Source organism: Labrus mixtus, chromosome 2 (genome assembly GCF_963584025.1).
Source record: "Labrus mixtus chromosome 2, fLabMix1.1, whole genome shotgun sequence".
NCBI classification, from domain to species: domain Eukaryota; kingdom Metazoa; phylum Chordata; class Actinopteri; order Labriformes; family Labridae; genus Labrus; species Labrus mixtus.
In genome coordinates, this window is record NC_083613.1 from 15,144,923 (window position 1) to 15,163,037 (window position 18,115).

The 18,115-nt window shown below is 41.0% G+C and overlaps 1 protein-coding gene across 3 annotated transcripts in view; it reads left to right on the top strand.

Annotated features, from left to right (window-relative positions):
• Positions 1 to 18,115, top strand: part of vegfc (vascular endothelial growth factor c) — a 49,537-nt gene that overhangs the window by 13,070 nt on the left and 18,352 nt on the right. For all 3 annotated transcript variants that reach the window (XM_061052925.1, XM_061052927.1, XM_061052926.1), the window contains exons 2-3: positions 9,981 to 10,221; positions 10,790 to 10,980. In XM_061052925.1, coding sequence (XP_060908908.1) covers positions 9,981 to 10,221; positions 10,790 to 10,980 — 432 coding nt within the window. The remainder of the gene's footprint in view (positions 1 to 9,980; positions 10,222 to 10,789; positions 10,981 to 18,115) is intronic.

Below are 18,115 nucleotides of genomic sequence, written 5' to 3' on the forward strand. Positions count from 1 at the left end.
GACAATTATATTTTCCTTTATTGTGATTTGATTAGATTTTGAATCTGAACGCTCTGAACAGGAAGGTGTAAACTTTCAAACGCAGCACAGATTCAACATGTCGATGCACGCCACTGAAAAAGACATAGTGAAACCGTTACTCTCCTAGTAGCTTTTAAGCTCTAAACAGTGTTCCAGGGATCCATTAATTTTCTTGGAGTAAAATTTGTGTTTTCAGTTCAGAAAATAAAGCATAGAATTGTTTCCATTCTCCAACTTTCAAATTTCACGACCAAATCCATTCATCACACACCGTCCAGCCTTCTGACAGCAGCCCTGAGAGAAGGAGGAGGAAGAGGAGGAGGAGGAGGAGGAGGAAAGGTGAAGAGAGAACAGGTGGAGCGACACACAGTTTCCTAAATGTCATCAACCATTTCTAATGATGTTCAACGCTACGTGTAGTCGACTTGAGCAGCCCCGTGATCGTAACTTCTTATTAAACTGAAGCTCACCGTGTGCGTTGCAGGTGTATCTGTACACAAAGTGTCCACAACATTAATAAGAACAATACACTTATTTCCAATCTGTGTTTGACCGTCTGCTCCGAGCGGCATGCAAGTGTGTCTGTGACGGCAGCAGCGTCGGCTGGTGCCTGAAAAACTCTGCGCACTCACAGTGTAGACTAGTCCTGGAAACGAGAACACTGGCGACTTAGGTCTGCATCAAACAACATAAAAATGGCTGCATGACGGGCCTCAGGTCACTCGACTCACACCGCAGGACGTGAGTATACATATTGTGCATGCACACATCACTATTTTCAGTGGTAAAACGATACATCGTTCAGCTCTATGGATATACGACTTGAATAATGTAAAGCCTTTTTGAGTCAGACGTCACCAGTAAAGCCTGGACTTTTCCTGCTTTGCACTTTGAGATTCAGAAGAGTTCATGCAACATTTTCTCTGAGAGCCAAATGAGCTCTGTTCCCTCTGCACTGCAAAATGTTCACTCTCTTCTTCTTTTCCATATCTCCTCTTTCACCCACTTCAACCATCGATTACAACATGTCCACTGGATGTTTTAGTTTGTTTATGAATTAGACAACATCTTGGTCACGACTAATCACTGATCCGTACAAACATGTTTCATTATCTCAGGACCGTCTTTATCCAGTGCTATGAATGTAACTCTAACATATCCAGTGTAACAGAAGAAGAGAGAAAAGAGTGAATGATTAACTATTGCTCGTGTCCTCATGAGTCTCACTGTTTACTGTCCTAACTTATTTAAAGTCTGAAGCTGTTTCAGGCTGTAAACGTGTCCTGCAGCACTCATGACATCAGTGCTTGTTGTTGTTCGACGGAGCATGCTGGGGTTACACATTGGCCGTCCTGATGTAAACTGTGAGTGTGTGTGTGTGAGTGTGAGTGTGTGTGTGTGTGAGTGTGTGTGTGTGTGTGTGTGTGTGTGTGTGTGTGTGTGTGAGTGTCAGGGAAGACGCACATTCAAACACTGCACTGTTAAACAAATACTCTGCCATGATGAATTTTTAACTCTTACACACACACCAAAAAAAAAGGAAAACACAAACTACCGACTCTCAGGGAGACCACCAAGCTCGGGGTTTGTTTGGTATAAAAAGTCAGGCTTTCTTGCAAAACACCCAAAAAATAAATACACACACTCCTCCTCAGCCAAACATCTACAAATTAATATCCATGAGCATCACATGTGATGTTCTCCTGGTGATCAGCTCTTGCATTGTGATTGTTTTTCTGTCTCTAAGAACGTGTTATTACTTCTTCGTAGTAAAAATGACAAATTCAAGGGAACACCTCAGGAAATCTAACAGATAGAGAGAGAGAGAGAGAGCATCTGTGCTGTACTTAGAGATTCATCTAGATGTATTACATCTTTGGGGACATATAATTTCATTTTTGAAATAGTTTTAAAGCTTCTGTGTTTCATTAACATGAACACAAGATTCTAAAAAAGGTGGTGACCAGGCTTGGATTGACGAGGTGGTGTCAGAGCATTGAGGGAAAGAAGTTGACCTGTTGACTGGAGCCTTCATGATGTCGGACTAGAAAACTGAGTTTAATGTTCTTCAGAGTTGTCAAGACATCAGTTATCAGTGGGGCTGCACCATGTTTTCTTTGTGCTAAATATGAAAAGATACAGGAATCTGTTCCATGTGAAGTGTTTTCATTTTATGTGAATCAATTAAATTGAATTCATACTTTAAATCTTTAAGTTATTTTCTGCTTTCAACTCAAAACCCCTCCTACTTTTTTTACATACTGTGTCAAGCCCCCCACAGAAGTAGAGACACCAGGCGGGAGGGCCAGACTTAAACCCTTTTCACACATAGGGAAATCTCCTGAAAAACTCTGGAGATTTGGCTACCCGGAGGGTCTTTAGGCTATGTGTGAACGCAAAGCCGCATTTTTCGCGTGGACTTTACCCGGAGTTTCTCCGGCCAGACCTATCTGCAGAAAGTCCGAGTGAGCTGATGTCTGAACGCGGCAGCATATACTCCGGAGATTTCAATTCGAGCCAATGGGACCCAAGTGACGTTTATATACAGTGACTGCCTAAAGTGTCTGCCCGCGACCACTACGATCTCCGTGCACGTAATTAAACGGCTGCATTATGTTTTCTGTCAGTATGTTGTTCTCCTCTCTTTTGTGGATGTTGTCATTCCATTGGACTACACATAGCATTAATATAAAGGTTAATATTATCATTATAACGTCGTGTAGCGGACTCTGTTGCTTTGGCCGCTACTTCCACGTTTTTTTTTTACGTCACGTTTTACCTCGGGAAATCTCCCGACCCTCCTCCTCTCTGACAGGGATAGTCCCCCGCTGTGAGGAGCATATGTGAACGGCTAGTTCAGGAGAATCTCCGGAGTGTTCCTCCTGTAATTATCTAGATATTATCCGGAGTGCACATGTGAAAATGGCTTTAATGTGTTTAATGTCCTCGTGTGAATGGTGAGCATTCATCAATTATATCTTTATCAGTCAGCTACTAAAGTTACATTGAAAACTGTAATAAATGCTGTGAGCTGTATTCAGGATGACTGTTCTTTAGTCCAGTCTCCTAGAAAACTGATATAGATACTGTATGTATCATGTTGCTTTTCTTTGATGCTGTCTGTGTGTTTGAGGCTCTGACAGGTCTTTTCACGTCTGCTGAGTCTGAATGTTTTACCATCTGCGTTCACAGTTCTTCTCAGTGTTTCTGACTCTTTCTAATATAGAGCAGTCGATTTTAGCTGAAAGAGAGGATCATTTTTAAATCATTTTAATTGTCTATGTTCACAATGTAGTCCCTGACACCTATCTAAAAAACGTTTCTAGATGAGTGCATAAATATGTAAATCTTTTTCAGTTAATTAAAAAAAAAAATTGTACAAATATCTTTTGCAATTTTTCTTTTGAATGCAGCTTTTCTCTTTCACGTTTCACCAGAGCGCACCAGCTGATGCGATAACGAGTTTTAACAAGCAGATGATGGTGACTGAGTTATGTCTGACTGGTATCATAATATTAGTAACCTTATGATGCTCATGTTTCCCGCTGTATAGCTGTATAATAAGCTGTTTGATAGATGAAATCTGCAGCTCACACAGATATAAAAGTACTCTTACCACACTGAGGCCACGTCCACACGTATACGGATATTTCTAAAAACCCGTTCCCCCCACCCCCTCCGGTTGCAAAAAAAATCCCGTCCACACCAACAGTTTTTAAAAAATCTCTCAGTCCACATGGCAACGCAAAAACGATGGAAAACGCTCACATAAGCATGCCATAAGCTTGCCAGGCCAGTAGGTGGCGATAATAGCTGTGTCTCATTCACACCAAACACCGTAAAAGAACATTGCGAGCATGCGTATTAAGCGTCCTTTTGACAGCGGCGATTTGGAAAGATGGCGAAACAAGTCGACAAACACAAAGCCGATTCATTCGTTTGGACGGACGACGAAGTGGAGTTGCTGCTTAGAGTTACACTTGAATATAAAGTAAATAAGTGCATGCAATTAAACCTAACAGCAGCGAACAGATGTAAACAAACCGGTAGCCCACCATCTTGGTTATGACGCATGACGCATGCTCAACACGCAAGTCGACGTAATTACGTCACTATTAGATAAAGGTCCGTTTTAACTGTTCACACGAATACAAGTAAACATGATTTTTTTTAAATCTCCACCTTGGAATGCGTTTTTCAAAGACTTCGTTTGCGGTGACCAAAAACTCAGTTTTCAATTGTTTTCATGTGGACGGGAGGCCTAAAGGGAGAGAAAATACTACGTTTTCAAATAAATCGTATACGTGTGGATGGGGCCTGAGAAAGCACTTCACTACAGGTAAAAGTCCTTCATTCAAAGTTGATCAGAATTGTCATCAGAATGTTGTTAAAGAAGTGCAGTAATAATTTACCTGTGAGTGTTTTACATTATACTCATTTTACAGCTGCATTATGACCTGTGTCTATTGAGGTCTTTCTTTTTTTTGTTGCTCTGGCAGCGACCATTTTCAATACAAACAATGTAGTTCAACGTTTTCAGCGATCAGCACCCTGAATGCAAAAACGCCCTCGACAACAGCTGGTTTTTGTCCCTTTTTTTTTCTCCAACTTTTGGAATAGTGCAACACTAGTCAATGTCACTCCTCCCCAACCAACCAATGAAAATCAGGTCCTGCTGTTGCCAGGACAGGATTCCTTTACATCGTCTTCATGTTATTTCCTTGAATAAAAATAAATAAATAAAGCTTACAGAGCTTTCTAAATAAAGACCAACGGTCATTACCGAGGGAAACTGAGGGAAACAGAGGTCTGCCAGTGTTAAAGGAAAGCGCAACATTTGTTTGATATAACCTTTTTTCATGTTTCTTCTGTGATCGTCAGATATTATTTCTGAAAATGTCAGAGAAGAGAACCAGGGAGGAAACGTTAAATGTATGTCGTTATCACAGTGGTCATAACAGTTTGGTGATGTTGGGGCGCCAATCTGACTTTTGTCACGTTCAGGAAAAAGATCATGCTTTAGTTGTAATACAGTAGTTCAGTTCAGGTGCATTCTTTGGACATGTAAACATCATATTCATACGTCGATTCAGCTTCATACCACCATGTTTTTCACAGTGTCAGCGACATGTTCTGACAAAAACTAGTCAGGCTGGGTTACATCTGAACATATCAGGCTGTAATTAGATAATGGGGAAGGAGAGACAGTGGGGAATGACATGCAGGACAGGAACCACAGGTTGAATTCAAACCCAGGCCCCCTGCCGGGAGGACTACAGATGGGGCGTGCTGTGCACACTAACCACTATGCTACAGGCGCTCCTCAGGCTCTATTTTCAACAATGAGTCTAGTGTCTTCAGTCTATCCCTCAAAATCTCGCTCTTTAGTGCATATAAACATAGTTATTTTGACTTTACTGTTAGACTATTGAGTGTTGAATGAAAACAAAGAGTGTCCACAGCAAAACTTCAGAGAAACAGGAGGATTTTTACAACTTTGTTCAACATGTTTCTCTGTAATCGCTGACAGTAATTTCTCCAAAAATAAGTCCAGTTTTTTTTCATCAAAAAGTGGGTTGATGGGGCACTGTTGGCCTAGTGGCTGGTCCAAGCGCCTCATGTACAGTTCCTGTAGTCCTCGAAGCGGGCAACTCCAACCTGTGTCTGCATGTTATTCCCCACTCTCTCTCTGTCCCTGATTTCTGGCTCTTTCACTGTCCTGTCTCTACAATAAAGACACAGAAAAAAAAATTAAAAGTGGGTTGTTTGACCCATGCATGGCCACTGAACACCACCCAGCAGACTTGTGTTCTTCATAATTGGGCTGCACACTAATGTTTAAACTAAAGTCTTCTTGTTCTGCATATGAACACATCCCATTGCAGGCTTTGCTATGGATATTCACATTATATACTATCTACTATAATCCTTAATGTTATAGGTGCAGCACCAAAAGTCTGCATGTAGCATCACTGTACACATGCTGTAAACACTGCAACACTTTTTTTGCGATCAAGCTTAACTACAGAGAAAGCTGTCTGTGGGACACATTAGCACTGCAGCCATTTAGAGCCGACTGGTTTGGATATTTAATACCATCTGAAATCTGACCATCATCTGAACCCGTTAAAAACAGTTGGTATTGGATGTTTTTTGACAGTTTGACAGTTGAATTTAGATTCATGAGCAGAAACAAATCTTCTGCAGCTTGACAGATCTCCTGGGATTTGGCTCTTTACTCTTGTTCACAGTGAGATAAAGTCATTGTGGTGAAACAGCTCAGACAAACGTCAGAAATCAATCCCTCCGATAAAGAGGCTGAGTGTCAGCTGTTGACATCACGCTGCAGAAAGACGCTCTCTTGTTTCAAGCTTCGGGGAGTCTCACGATCACAGAAATCACCTGAGCTGTCTGACAGGTGTGCGGCCGTCTGATAGCTGGTTTACTTTCTGTCTGTTCATATCTCAGCCTGTCTCTGTCTACTGGTATTTCCACTTTGTCACGTTCAACCTGTTACTGCTCCAGGTCCAGTATTTTAATATCTAAAAGTGCTTTCACAGTTAACCTGTTAGCTGTGAGTCAGTTGATCCTATAGTACTGTGACAGACAAACATTTTCCTGCAGTCTTTTTTCCTCCTTGTGTGTCTACAAATTACAAAATTACCCATGACAAAGACATTGCACCATTTCACAGTCTGCAGTTAGCCTTTAATGTTAGCTGTTGAAAAACTGTGAGGAGCACTTTCTCTTATGAGATGAATTTCATTGATGTAGTCATGCAATAGCCTCAGAAAGGCTTGGGAACAAAAGATACAGCCGTCACCCAGTCGTCCATCAAACAGTTGCTGCTGGTCTAAAATGTGACTGCTAGCCTCCTAACAGGCCCAAAATTACACATAAGATCTGCCCCGACCCCCGAGTGTTTTAAATCACTGCTGAAGACTTATCTCTTCTCTTTAGCTTTTGCTTCAAGATGACAATGTTTTATCCCAACATATTTTAGAGCTACTTTACTTTTATTTATCACATTTTAACCCGATACATTTTATTATTTTAAAATACATTTTATGATTAAGTTTTCAACTTTTTACTGTAAAGCACGTTAGTCAGCCTTGGTTGGTTTAATTATGCTATATAAATAAAGTTGACTCGACTTGACTGCTGAATGATCACAATGTTTTGACTAGAGGTCTTCTTCAGGTAAACATGTGAAGGATCACCTGAAGAAGACCTCTGGTCGAAACGTTGTGATCCAACATTTTGTGGAATTCAAGCAAGTGGGGGCACTTGCTTCACTGCTTCTTCTTTTCTTCTTCTTCTTCTTTCACCATGACGATTATATAACACTTAGCCGTGGCTATTAGCAAAGATGGATGACTGAAGAGTCAAATCTTTAGGAAGCTGATTTGACAAAAAATGTAGTCTGAGTTGAAATAGCAGCTATGAAACACACAGCAGGTTGACAGTGTGTGGCTCTAAAACATTTCCAGCCATGTGAAACCAACCAGTGCTTAATTTTCCATTCAGTTTCAAACAATAAAACCTTGAAACATCCAGGAAACATCAGAATAGAAATAGGATTCAGGTGACCTCAGCTGCTTTATTCTCGATTGTTTGTTTCGGCTTCTTTGAGTCGATGATGACGGCAGAAAAATGTCTTTTTCCCACATGAAGGGACAACAGTCTGTGTGTGTGTGTGTGTGTGTGTGTGTGTGTGTGTGTGTGTGTGTATATGAAAACACTCTTTTTAACACGAGCAGAAACCCAGAATCAGGGGAAACTGAGACAAAAATACACAAACACAATAACACCCACAGACACACACACGAGACGGAGGAAACACAGACAGGACATATATAACACATACACCAAACATGCAAATGCATATAGAAACAGACATAAATAAACACATTGTTTCTGGTGGGAAATGGTGTGTGTGTGTGTGTGTGTGTGTGTGTGTGTGTGTGTGTGTGTGTGTGTGTGTGTGTGTGTGCGCGTCTTTTAACTATTACAGGCAGTAAAATACAATGGACAGCTACAGTATGTCTGTTTTAATACAAAGGCCTGTGTGTGTGTGTGTCCTGTCACAGTATTTGTGTGGATGTTAAATTAATGTTTATCATAAATAGCACAATGGCATCTATCCATCTATGTTGTGTTGAAGGACAGGAAGTGAGATAACATTCACAAAAACTCTGAATACATCCGTCAGAGAAGAAGAATCAGGAGGGCCATGAGCCGAGTCCGAACATGCAGTATAAATGTTCTCGGTCGGCCATATTTATGAGTATTTTACACTTATAGCATGGATATTTTTATGGTACAATCTTAATGTCAGTCTCAACAAATGACCACCTTCATAACCCGTCATTATCTTTGTCTGCCAGCAGAGAAACATTGCACTGATATGCATCATTCTTTTTATGCCTTTATGTTAGAGACAGGACAGTGGATACGAGTTGGAAATCAGGGACAGAGAGAGTGGGGAATGACATAAAGGAGGGAAAGGAGCCACGGGTTGGATTCAAAACCCCGCGCCGTCCCCCTGGAAGACTATAGTCTCCGTACACTCTGTAACCACAAGGCAATCAGCACCCCATAATGAGTCCTGACCCATTTGATAAGATTAATTTGAGAGGAGGTTGGAAAGTACCTGAAACTTGAACCCATGTTCAAGCCTCCTCACATGGGGTTCGACCTAGCCGATAGGACACCGACGCCCCATGCTGCATTTTGTAACTGTGCTTTCATTTATCTTCATGATGAATATAATGTTTACTTCTGTTTTACACTCATTTGACTTCTGAATATTAATTCCTGCAGCAAAATTGTTTTAACGGTACAGAGTAACTGCCATTAATTTATGAAATAAATGTGTGAGATAGTTAGCAGCGGGGGGGTTTCCTACAGCTCGTGAACAGCTCGTGAACAGCTCGGCTGGCGTTGGGAGTTTAGGTTTGGTTTAACATCTGTGTCATTAAACTCAGCTGTTGATAAACACATATGAAGAGCTCTGCTTGGCTTTATTTACTGACAAACTTGCAGCTCAAACTGAACATTCAATGCTCACAAATAACCTGAGTAAATGTCATACCAGCGCACCGTTCCATATCAGAGGTCTCACCCTCACTCTATCTGTACACACACACTCACTAATACACACACACACACACACACACACACACACACACACACACACACACGGCTGGAGTGCTCACTAAGGAGACTGCCACTTGACTTATTCAGGGAGTTTCAAAATCAGCATGCACTTCTTTTCCTGTATTTTTTTGATTGACTGATAACCTTAGGTTCCCGAACACCCAGCTTCCTCTCATCTCAACATTGGAGTCATCTTTTCTTCATGGTACACCACTCAAGCATTTTATTTACTTACTTGCAGGAATCGTTTATTTTATATCCTTTTTAAATTCTGGTTTACACTCTGTTATTTAAAGACATGCTTCTCACATGCACAAACAGGACCAATGGACATTCATTAATGGAGAGATTCTGAGTGGGCTGCTACAGAGGGAGTGCACCAGAGTTCTTGGGGATTTGGTGCCCAGCTTATGGGCACATTGGTAGTACTCTGGAAGTGACCTGGCACCTCTCCAGCCACCAGACCAATTCCTATACTTTGGCCTGCAACAGGATGGGAACGGACGACACTCCGGTTCCCAACCCAAGACCCTACAAACTGAGCTAATCCCGCCCTCCATACTTAACAACAATAGTTCAGATGATTTAATGATCAGCAAAGTCTGTTTGCTTGAGTTTTTAAGGCCTGAAGAAATAGTCATTATAACCAATCAGGGAGCAGGTCGCAGCCTCTTTGTACAAAATAATTAGCTCATACTGAAATATTGGTGTGTTTCAGATGCTAGAGTACAGAAGGAAATCTCCATATCTCAAAAAATGCATAAGTGATAATCAGTGAAGGTGTCTCTGGTCTCTTTCAGGACTCTCCACCAAAACCTGACATGGAGGAGAAGTTACGCTCAGCCTCCAGCGTCGATGAACTCATGAGTCTCATTTATCCTTCGTACTGGGCGTCCCTGAAGTGCAGATCCAAACTTTCTGCCGCCGCCTCATCGGCCTCCAAACTCTCCCCGCGGCCTCAGCCTCGCAGACAGAGACCGCCGGCTGAAACAGAGGAGCCCACGTTCGCCGCTGCCTACCTCAACCTGGATCTCCTCAAAAGTACGTTTTGCTATGTCTTTATTATGCAACAGTGAGCTCAGATCGAGTGTTCTGATTGGACATTATTAATTCCATGAGTGCAAATATACAGAACAACATCACTGAGACTTTTCACTCCATGTATGTATCAGTGCACCCCAGCCAGATGTTAAGGTAATAAGGTGAGGTAATAATTGACTCTAAATGTGAGTAGTACAATTTGAAAAGCATTCTCTTTTTGAGGAGACTTGAAAGCAGCAACAGAGACCATAAACTCTTTAGGAAAATAAATACTGAGGTAGCAAAACAATGATGAAAGATAGATTTCTAATCTACAATCAAGCTTCCTATTGAAACCAGTGGACTCTGTCCCCCTGCTGGCTTCACCTTTAAAGGTTTGATGATTATTAGGTATATGTATCATTTTGCCTTTTTGTATTGCTGAACATTATTGCAGCAGCTGCAAATAAGACTTATTGCATGGTCATGTTCTTAGTCTTCCTCTGTGTGTGTGTGTGTGTGTGTGTGTGTGTGTGTGTGTGTGTGTGTGTGTGTGTGTGTGTGTGTGTGTGTGTGTGTGTGTGTGCAGGTATAGAGTTGGAGTGGAGGAAGACTCAGTGCATGCCCAGGGAAGTGTGTGTCGACGTGGGCAGGGAGTTCGGGGCTCCTACCAACATCTTCTATAAACCGCCGTGTGTGTCCGTCTACAGATGTGGAGGGTGCTGCCACTCTGAGGACAAACAGTGTCGGAATATCTCCACCGGATACCTCAGCAAAACAGTAAGAACAATGGCTGAACTCTCCTTTTATGATGCTAACATGCATAAATATTGATCCTACCTATAGTGGATCTTTGACATGGAGAACTTTGGAGCACTGCGGTCTGGTTGTTGTAGTTTTTCACAAGTCCTTTTGCCCTTAATGCGTGTAGTTGTGCTGCAGAAATCATTGCCATAAGGTAGAATGTATGAGTTAGTGGTAGTAATGGTCTCCAGAGTACAACTGCAGTTACAGAGAAAGAGTTGTAGCATACCATGATTTAACATTGGCTTGTTATGTGGTCCGACCATGCTGTGCGTGTGTGTGTGTGTGTGTGTGTGTGTGTGTATGTGTGTGTGTGTGTGTGTGTGTGTGTGTGTGTGTGTGTGTGTGTGTGTGTGTGTGTGTGTGTGTGTGTGTGTGTGTGGTGTCTCTCAGTTGGGGGCGTCTGCCCCCGTTCACTGTGGTCTCGTAAATCGCAGAAAAATTATTTGACAGAGTTTGTTTTAGCTGGCCATTAAAGGAGCTTTATATGTCGCTGTGAGATAATAAATCAATTAAAAGTTCATTTGAAGTATTAATTATAGAGTCAATAAATCCAGTGGACCCTTAGTTAGAACGAAAACAGAAGATTGAATGACGATCTGACAGATTGTTCAGCTGAAAGAGAGTCTTTCACCGGTCGTGTAATGTCATTATAAGGCTAAATTTATCTTTGTACAAAAAGTAATTGACATGGTGAATCATTATACTACCAAACTTTAAGACGGACTTCTCAGCTCGTCAAACTGTTATCAATGTTTGGAGTTATTGCGTGTTTGCGTCTATCATCAGCTGCAGTGTCAATTGCTGATACCGTTTTGGCTTTTAGATACCCAAAACTGCACAAAATGCCTCTTTCACAAACTCAGATTTTCCTTCAACAGAGAAACAAACAAAGAAAACCAAGCCATAAGGACATAGCTGCTTTGTGCTTGATGCAGATATCACCAGGTTAACATTCTCACGATGATAACATAAACATGTAAAGGTTCAACAGGTCATGTTCTTCTTTTTTTAATTAGCTACTGGTGCAATGAGACAAAATTATTTCATAACTAGAGCCCTTTTTCACAGGGTTACTATTACTGGGAGCTCTAATAATAATGTGTTTGGTGCATCACGTTTTCTCTGGATACAAGAAGTCTGCAGTTCACTCAAACTTCTGACATTTCTTGAAAACGTTGAGGCATTAAATGACAGCTACAATAAATGAATCACTGCGATCTTCTACACTTAAAGTCAATGTAGTGCGCCTCATGTTTTCCAAAATTCAAAATTCAAAATCATTTGCTTCTGCCATGTCTGTACGAGGCTCTTCTTCATCTACTAATCAAACAAGAGAAGCTAAAAGCTGACGCTGAAAGCCTACATGCGCCCTCTGCTGGTTAGAAAAAGAGTACTGCAATGTAATTCTGTGTCATCGATTTGAATTGTCCCTTATTTTAATTGATGTTTAAATGGATCCAGAAAATCTCTACATTCTATGATGAATAGAATGAAGCAATTTTTCTGAACAACAAACATACGATTTCTATTCTTCATTTCCAAATTATGGAATACAAAGGTGCCGGGTGTATTTCATCACATCCTTTCTGTCAAAGGGACATCCTATGTGGCCTGGAAAAGTTAGAGGGGTTTTATGTGATCCACATGCTGCATGTGTGGTAATGTTTGGACCAGATCCAAACCACTAAATGATTTCTACTGAAATTCAGCGAAGACGTTTAATGACGAGAGAGGCACAGATGTAATAAAATCCTGGTGACAAAGTGCTACTCGGCCAGCAAACCTTTAATAGAGGCTGTGCAGTTCAATGGATGTTGAGTTGATTCCCAGTTTAAATGCTTTACAGCGTAAGCTCTTCTTACACGTGTGTAAACACTGCTTTGAAAGAAGGATATCCATTTCACATAATCCTCATATAAACAAACATTTGTGGGCATTAAAATAAAACCATGGAATGACAAATTAGGCCTTCAAATTGGTTTATTCTAAAGCTTCATATAAAGGACGGAAATTGGCCACAGGATTGTACTTTCTCATCCAGATATTTTTCTTCCATATACATTACTGCCAAGAAACTCCGTTTACAGGAAGCCAGGGAGATAATGCTTGGATTACGAAAGATTAAGTGTCCATACACTTTAAAGAAATGTGTAAATATAGAAGTTGTTTGGGGAGAAATAAACTGGGAGCTGGGAGAGTTGCCACAGTGCACATAAACGAAGATTTGCTTCATGATTCAGCTGCTCTGTGCAAATAAGTGCAGCAGAAGCCGATGACGTCTCGCCTGCAGCAGCTGAGGTATGTGAGCAGCAGGTTGCTGTTGAGCTCTGGGATGAGCTGTAATGTTTGCTCTGGTTTATAGTAAGTGCTGCTTCTTTCTGTTGACTCTGTTGAGCTCTGGGTTGAAGATTCTTGGAAGTCCTGGATGGAAGAGCACGTGTTTATCTGTCATCTTTTTCTAAAGCAGAAGATCACACAGTGGGACGTCCGATCACTCAGTGCAGACAGAATAGTTCAAGCTTTACACAATGTCTGGGTTAAAGTAACAGGACAGATGTGCAGTGGTCACTAAATATGTTTTACACAACATATTGTGGTGTGATGGGCTGATTGTATATTATGATAAAGATTGTAAGGGCCAGGTAGGTACGCCAAGTTTAAACAGAAAATAAAAGACATCTGTCTTCCTGCCTTCACTGAAACATGGCTGAGTGAATGGGACCCAGATTCGGGTTGCTGCTGCCTATCTGATCGCTGAAGTCATGCACAAACTAGACCCTATCTGCTCAGCTTCACCCAAGTTTATCCTGGGGGATTTTAAGCATTGCAATTAAATAAAACATTGAGGACTTACTTATATGTGACTTGTGCTACAACACTAAATAAAACCACACTTGATCTCTGCTATGGTTCAGTAAGTGAGCTTACACCTTGATACCAACTAAAAAGGTGTCGACTTACCCGAATAATAAACCCTGAGTCATAAAATGTTAAACTTAAATCAGTTACAAATAAAAATGAATAGATTTTCTACTCTGGTGACCCCCGGGAGATAAAAGGCTCCAGGGAAGTCAGGGTGGAAATATGAGAGGCAAAACTGAAGTATAAGAATAACATTGAAGATCTGTTGAGTGGTGGTAACCTCAGAGCGGCCTGGGAAGGAATAATATCCATGGCATCAATGCGTCAGTCTTTCTGTCTGACTAAGCCTCTCTGATGCTTACTTGGCAGATGCTACAAAACATATTTTGAACAATATTTCCTTGTTAGGAAAAGTCTGATTTCTTGAGTAATATTTCCACTCAAAGAGATTAACTTGTTCCTCAGAATGACAAATTGATTTCTCAGGAGACTGTCACAACTCTGTTGAAAGGAGTCAACATAAGGAAAGTTGCTGGCCCTGTAAAAGACAAGAACAGTTTGAACCAGAGCTATATGTGGACAGTACTGAGCTCAGTCAGCACGAGAGCGCATCTCTATGAAGAGTGGCGGTATACGGATAGCTTCTTTTTACATTCAGTCTCAATATAGAGTAAACTCTACGGAGCTGCTGATTATAGATTTCATGAATTCACAATTTATTGTGGATTACTTGAATAGCCTAATGCAGTGGTCCTCAAAGTGGGCCGTGCGCCCCCCTGGGGGCGAAAAGTTTTGGGGGAAAAGACGAAGAAGAAAAATTCCAATTTCCAAACAGTGCACTACAGTTAGGGCAACTAGCAAAGCATGGCGAATATTGAGAGAGGACCTCCAGCAAAACGTAAAGCTGACAATGAATCTTCATCAGATAGCACATCAAAATCCAAGACAAGAAAGTATGACGAGTCATATCTCGCCCTCGGCTTCACCTGTACAACGGTGGGTAACGAAGAGAGACCACAGTGTGTGTTGTGCTTCAAAGTATTAGCATCTGACAGCATGAAGCCAAACAAGTTAAAACGCCATCTAGAAACAACCCATCCTGCACACACACAGAAGCCTGTTGAGTTCTTCAAAAAGAAACTTCTCAGCTGTCATCAGCAGAGCACCTTTACCAAAGCAGCCGTCAAATGCTCAACTGGTGTCATATAAAGTGGCATATAGAGTTGCTAAGTGTAAAAAGCCACACACCATCGCTGAGGAATTAATACTGCCCGCCGCTGTTGATATGGTCTCTACTATGATTGATGAAGCAACAGCCAGTAAATTAAAAACTATCCCTCTGTCAAACAATACTATTGCAAGACGTATTTATGACATGTCAAAAGACATCGAGGAGCAGCTTTATGACAAGATACGGGACAACTGTTTTGCCCTGCAGGTGGATGAAGCGACCGACAGCAGCAAGGACTGCTTATTAACTTGTGTCAGATTCATCGACGCTGACGATCTGAGGGAGGATTTGCTTTTCTGTAAACGTGTGATGAATAGAGCCACTGCAGCTGAGCTGTTTAATATCATCGACACTTACTTGAAAGAGGCTGATCTGACATGGAACGACTGTGTGGGCATCTGCACGGATGGGGCCCAGGCAATGGCAGGGAAACGGGGAGGGCTGCAGGCGCTCATCAAGCGCGTCTCCCCCGACGTAATAAAATTACATCTTTCACAAGAAAACTGGAGATGTGGGAGCAGCGAGTTACAGATGGGAATATAGACTCATTTGAAAGCCTGAAATCATTTATTGAGGTGAACAAGCTGCAGAACACAGTGATCCCATGTGTAAAAAGCCACATCTCTGCCTTTCAAACACATTTCCAAAGGTATTTCCCACTGCAAGATTCTGCAAAATATGACTGGATCTGAGACCCTTTCAGTGCAACCCCAGCTGATGGCTTCAGCACTGCATGGATTCTTTGCAATTAGGGTTAGCCTAACACTAAAAAACCAGCAACCAACACAAGCTCTCAAAGGCAAAATATGTCCCATGTTTACCGCACTTTAAATGATTCTTGTTGTAAGAGGATATGAGGAGGGAAAACACAGGATTGATAACTTTTCATTATGTGCCAAAACTAGGGCCCGACAGATATCTGATTTTTGGAGCAGAGAAAAAAAAATCTGATACCGATATATTGGCCGACATCTTTCTTAGATCTATGAAATCTGTAGAGATAGATAGATATTTATAAACACATGTATTGCATTGTTCTTTAAAATGCAGTTATCAATCACTTGTGGAAAAGATTTATCATGAAGACTAGATGTTGACTCAACTAGAAAGTAACTTCCCATGTGCATCACTGCTTCACCGAATGCTTGTCGTAATCCATATAGCGCCCTCTGCTGGTGAAAGAGAACTGCTAGTGTAGTGCAATGATACTCAAATTAAATGCTGGTGAATGAATCTTGTAATATTGGCTCATATCTGTGATAAAATTAGCCCATACCGTTAGTCCCTGGATGGGCTCTCACCAAAACAGACCTCTTCCAAATGCTCTTCAGAAACACCTTTAACTACAGTAGCAGTCTGGCTGGTTTGTTTGCAGGAAGAAAGTGCAAAAGACTAATTTGTAAAATGAGATCATTAGTACCTTTACAGCCTAAAGTGAGACTGAGTCAGTTATATTCTTTATTGTGAAATCTATTATTGAGTTACTCACATGAATCCATCGTCACTTCCCCGTTGCATGCTGACACAGAGTGACTACTGCGCTGTAGATCATTTCCAGCTCGTTGTTGTTAATGCACTGGCTCGTGCCTTGTGTGATAGCTTATTGTTTGAGCTCAGCTGCTTGATTCATTTCCTCTAAGAGTTCACTTAATGAACTGGAGTGCAGTCTGCTCTTTTGTTTGATTATCTGTTTGAGTTGATTTTAACCCGAGCAGGAAGTCTGCTGTGGCCGTCATGTCTGTCTGTGTGTTTGTCCAACTACATCTGCAAATGTATTCTTGTGCATAAACTTGTGTGTGTGTGTGTGTGTGTGTGTGTGTGTGTGTTTGTATTTGCGTCGACAATTTGTGAGCAGCAGAATAGAGAAGTGCTCACAATACTCAGACACTGACCCTGTGTTGTTGCTGCTGACGTGAACTGTCCCTTACAAGTTTTTTAAACTCTGAGGTGGAAAACAGAAGATGTGAAAAATAATATCACCAACATCTACAATTCTTTTTGCTTCTCCACAACTCTCATGACTAAGGTGAATGTTGAGGAGCTAACTTTCAGCTCTCATCTTATTTAATACTAAACTTAATATGCCCAGGGGGGATTTATTTCAGTTGTTACAGTTGCACTTATACTGCAGAATATATGGGTATATACATATAAATAAAATAAGAAATAAAGCAATAAGTATAAAGAGTGCAGAGTATTTGAAGTTAAAGCTATGTGCAAGGTGCAGAGTGTTCAAGAAATATTTGACCTACTAAGAAAGTGCTGTATTGAACAGAAGAGATATTACTGGGCTGGGCAATTAATAATGTTTCAGTTTCAATCATGGTTTAATCTTCCAACGATCATGAAAAGAAGATCATTGAGATCAAACTCTTACTGCGCTGCATGCCGTGTTGCTCTCGTTTACTCCAAAGGTTTTATGAAGTGTGATAAATCTGGCCAATCTAGTAAACATTCAGGCTGTTTATTTGTTTTATTTTTGGTTAATTTGTGTATCCGTTAAAACAATTGTGTGCTTGATTTTCTTGTAAAACACTTTGTAACTTCAGCATCGGTCTCCTCAGAAAGGAGAGGCAGCTCAGGCCTTTCATGTAGACAGCTTTATTGTTTTTGGCCCAAGAAGGCTTGAGCTCTTTAATCTACAGTGACAACACAAACCAGTCCTGGGTGTCCAGACTGAATTCTGTTACGCATGTTACGCAATGTTACGCACTTTTAGTTCTTTTGTTGATGTTTACAGAAAATATGCAATGCACCAAACGCCCAAATTCAATACTTATGTGTCTGCATCAATAAATACATTTTAATTAAGGCAGGCACTATGCTGTTAGTCATGTGCGAGTAGTCTATGACATTTTTCTGATAAAAGTCACTAAGCTACTTGTAAAGGTGTTGTTAGTTTACGTCCATTTATCAACCTGCCTTCAATGGCGCTTCAGTGATGTTACTTCTTGAACGACCAAATGCTTTGTGTATCGTTTAAAATATTAATTACAGCAGAATTTAGTTTGTGTC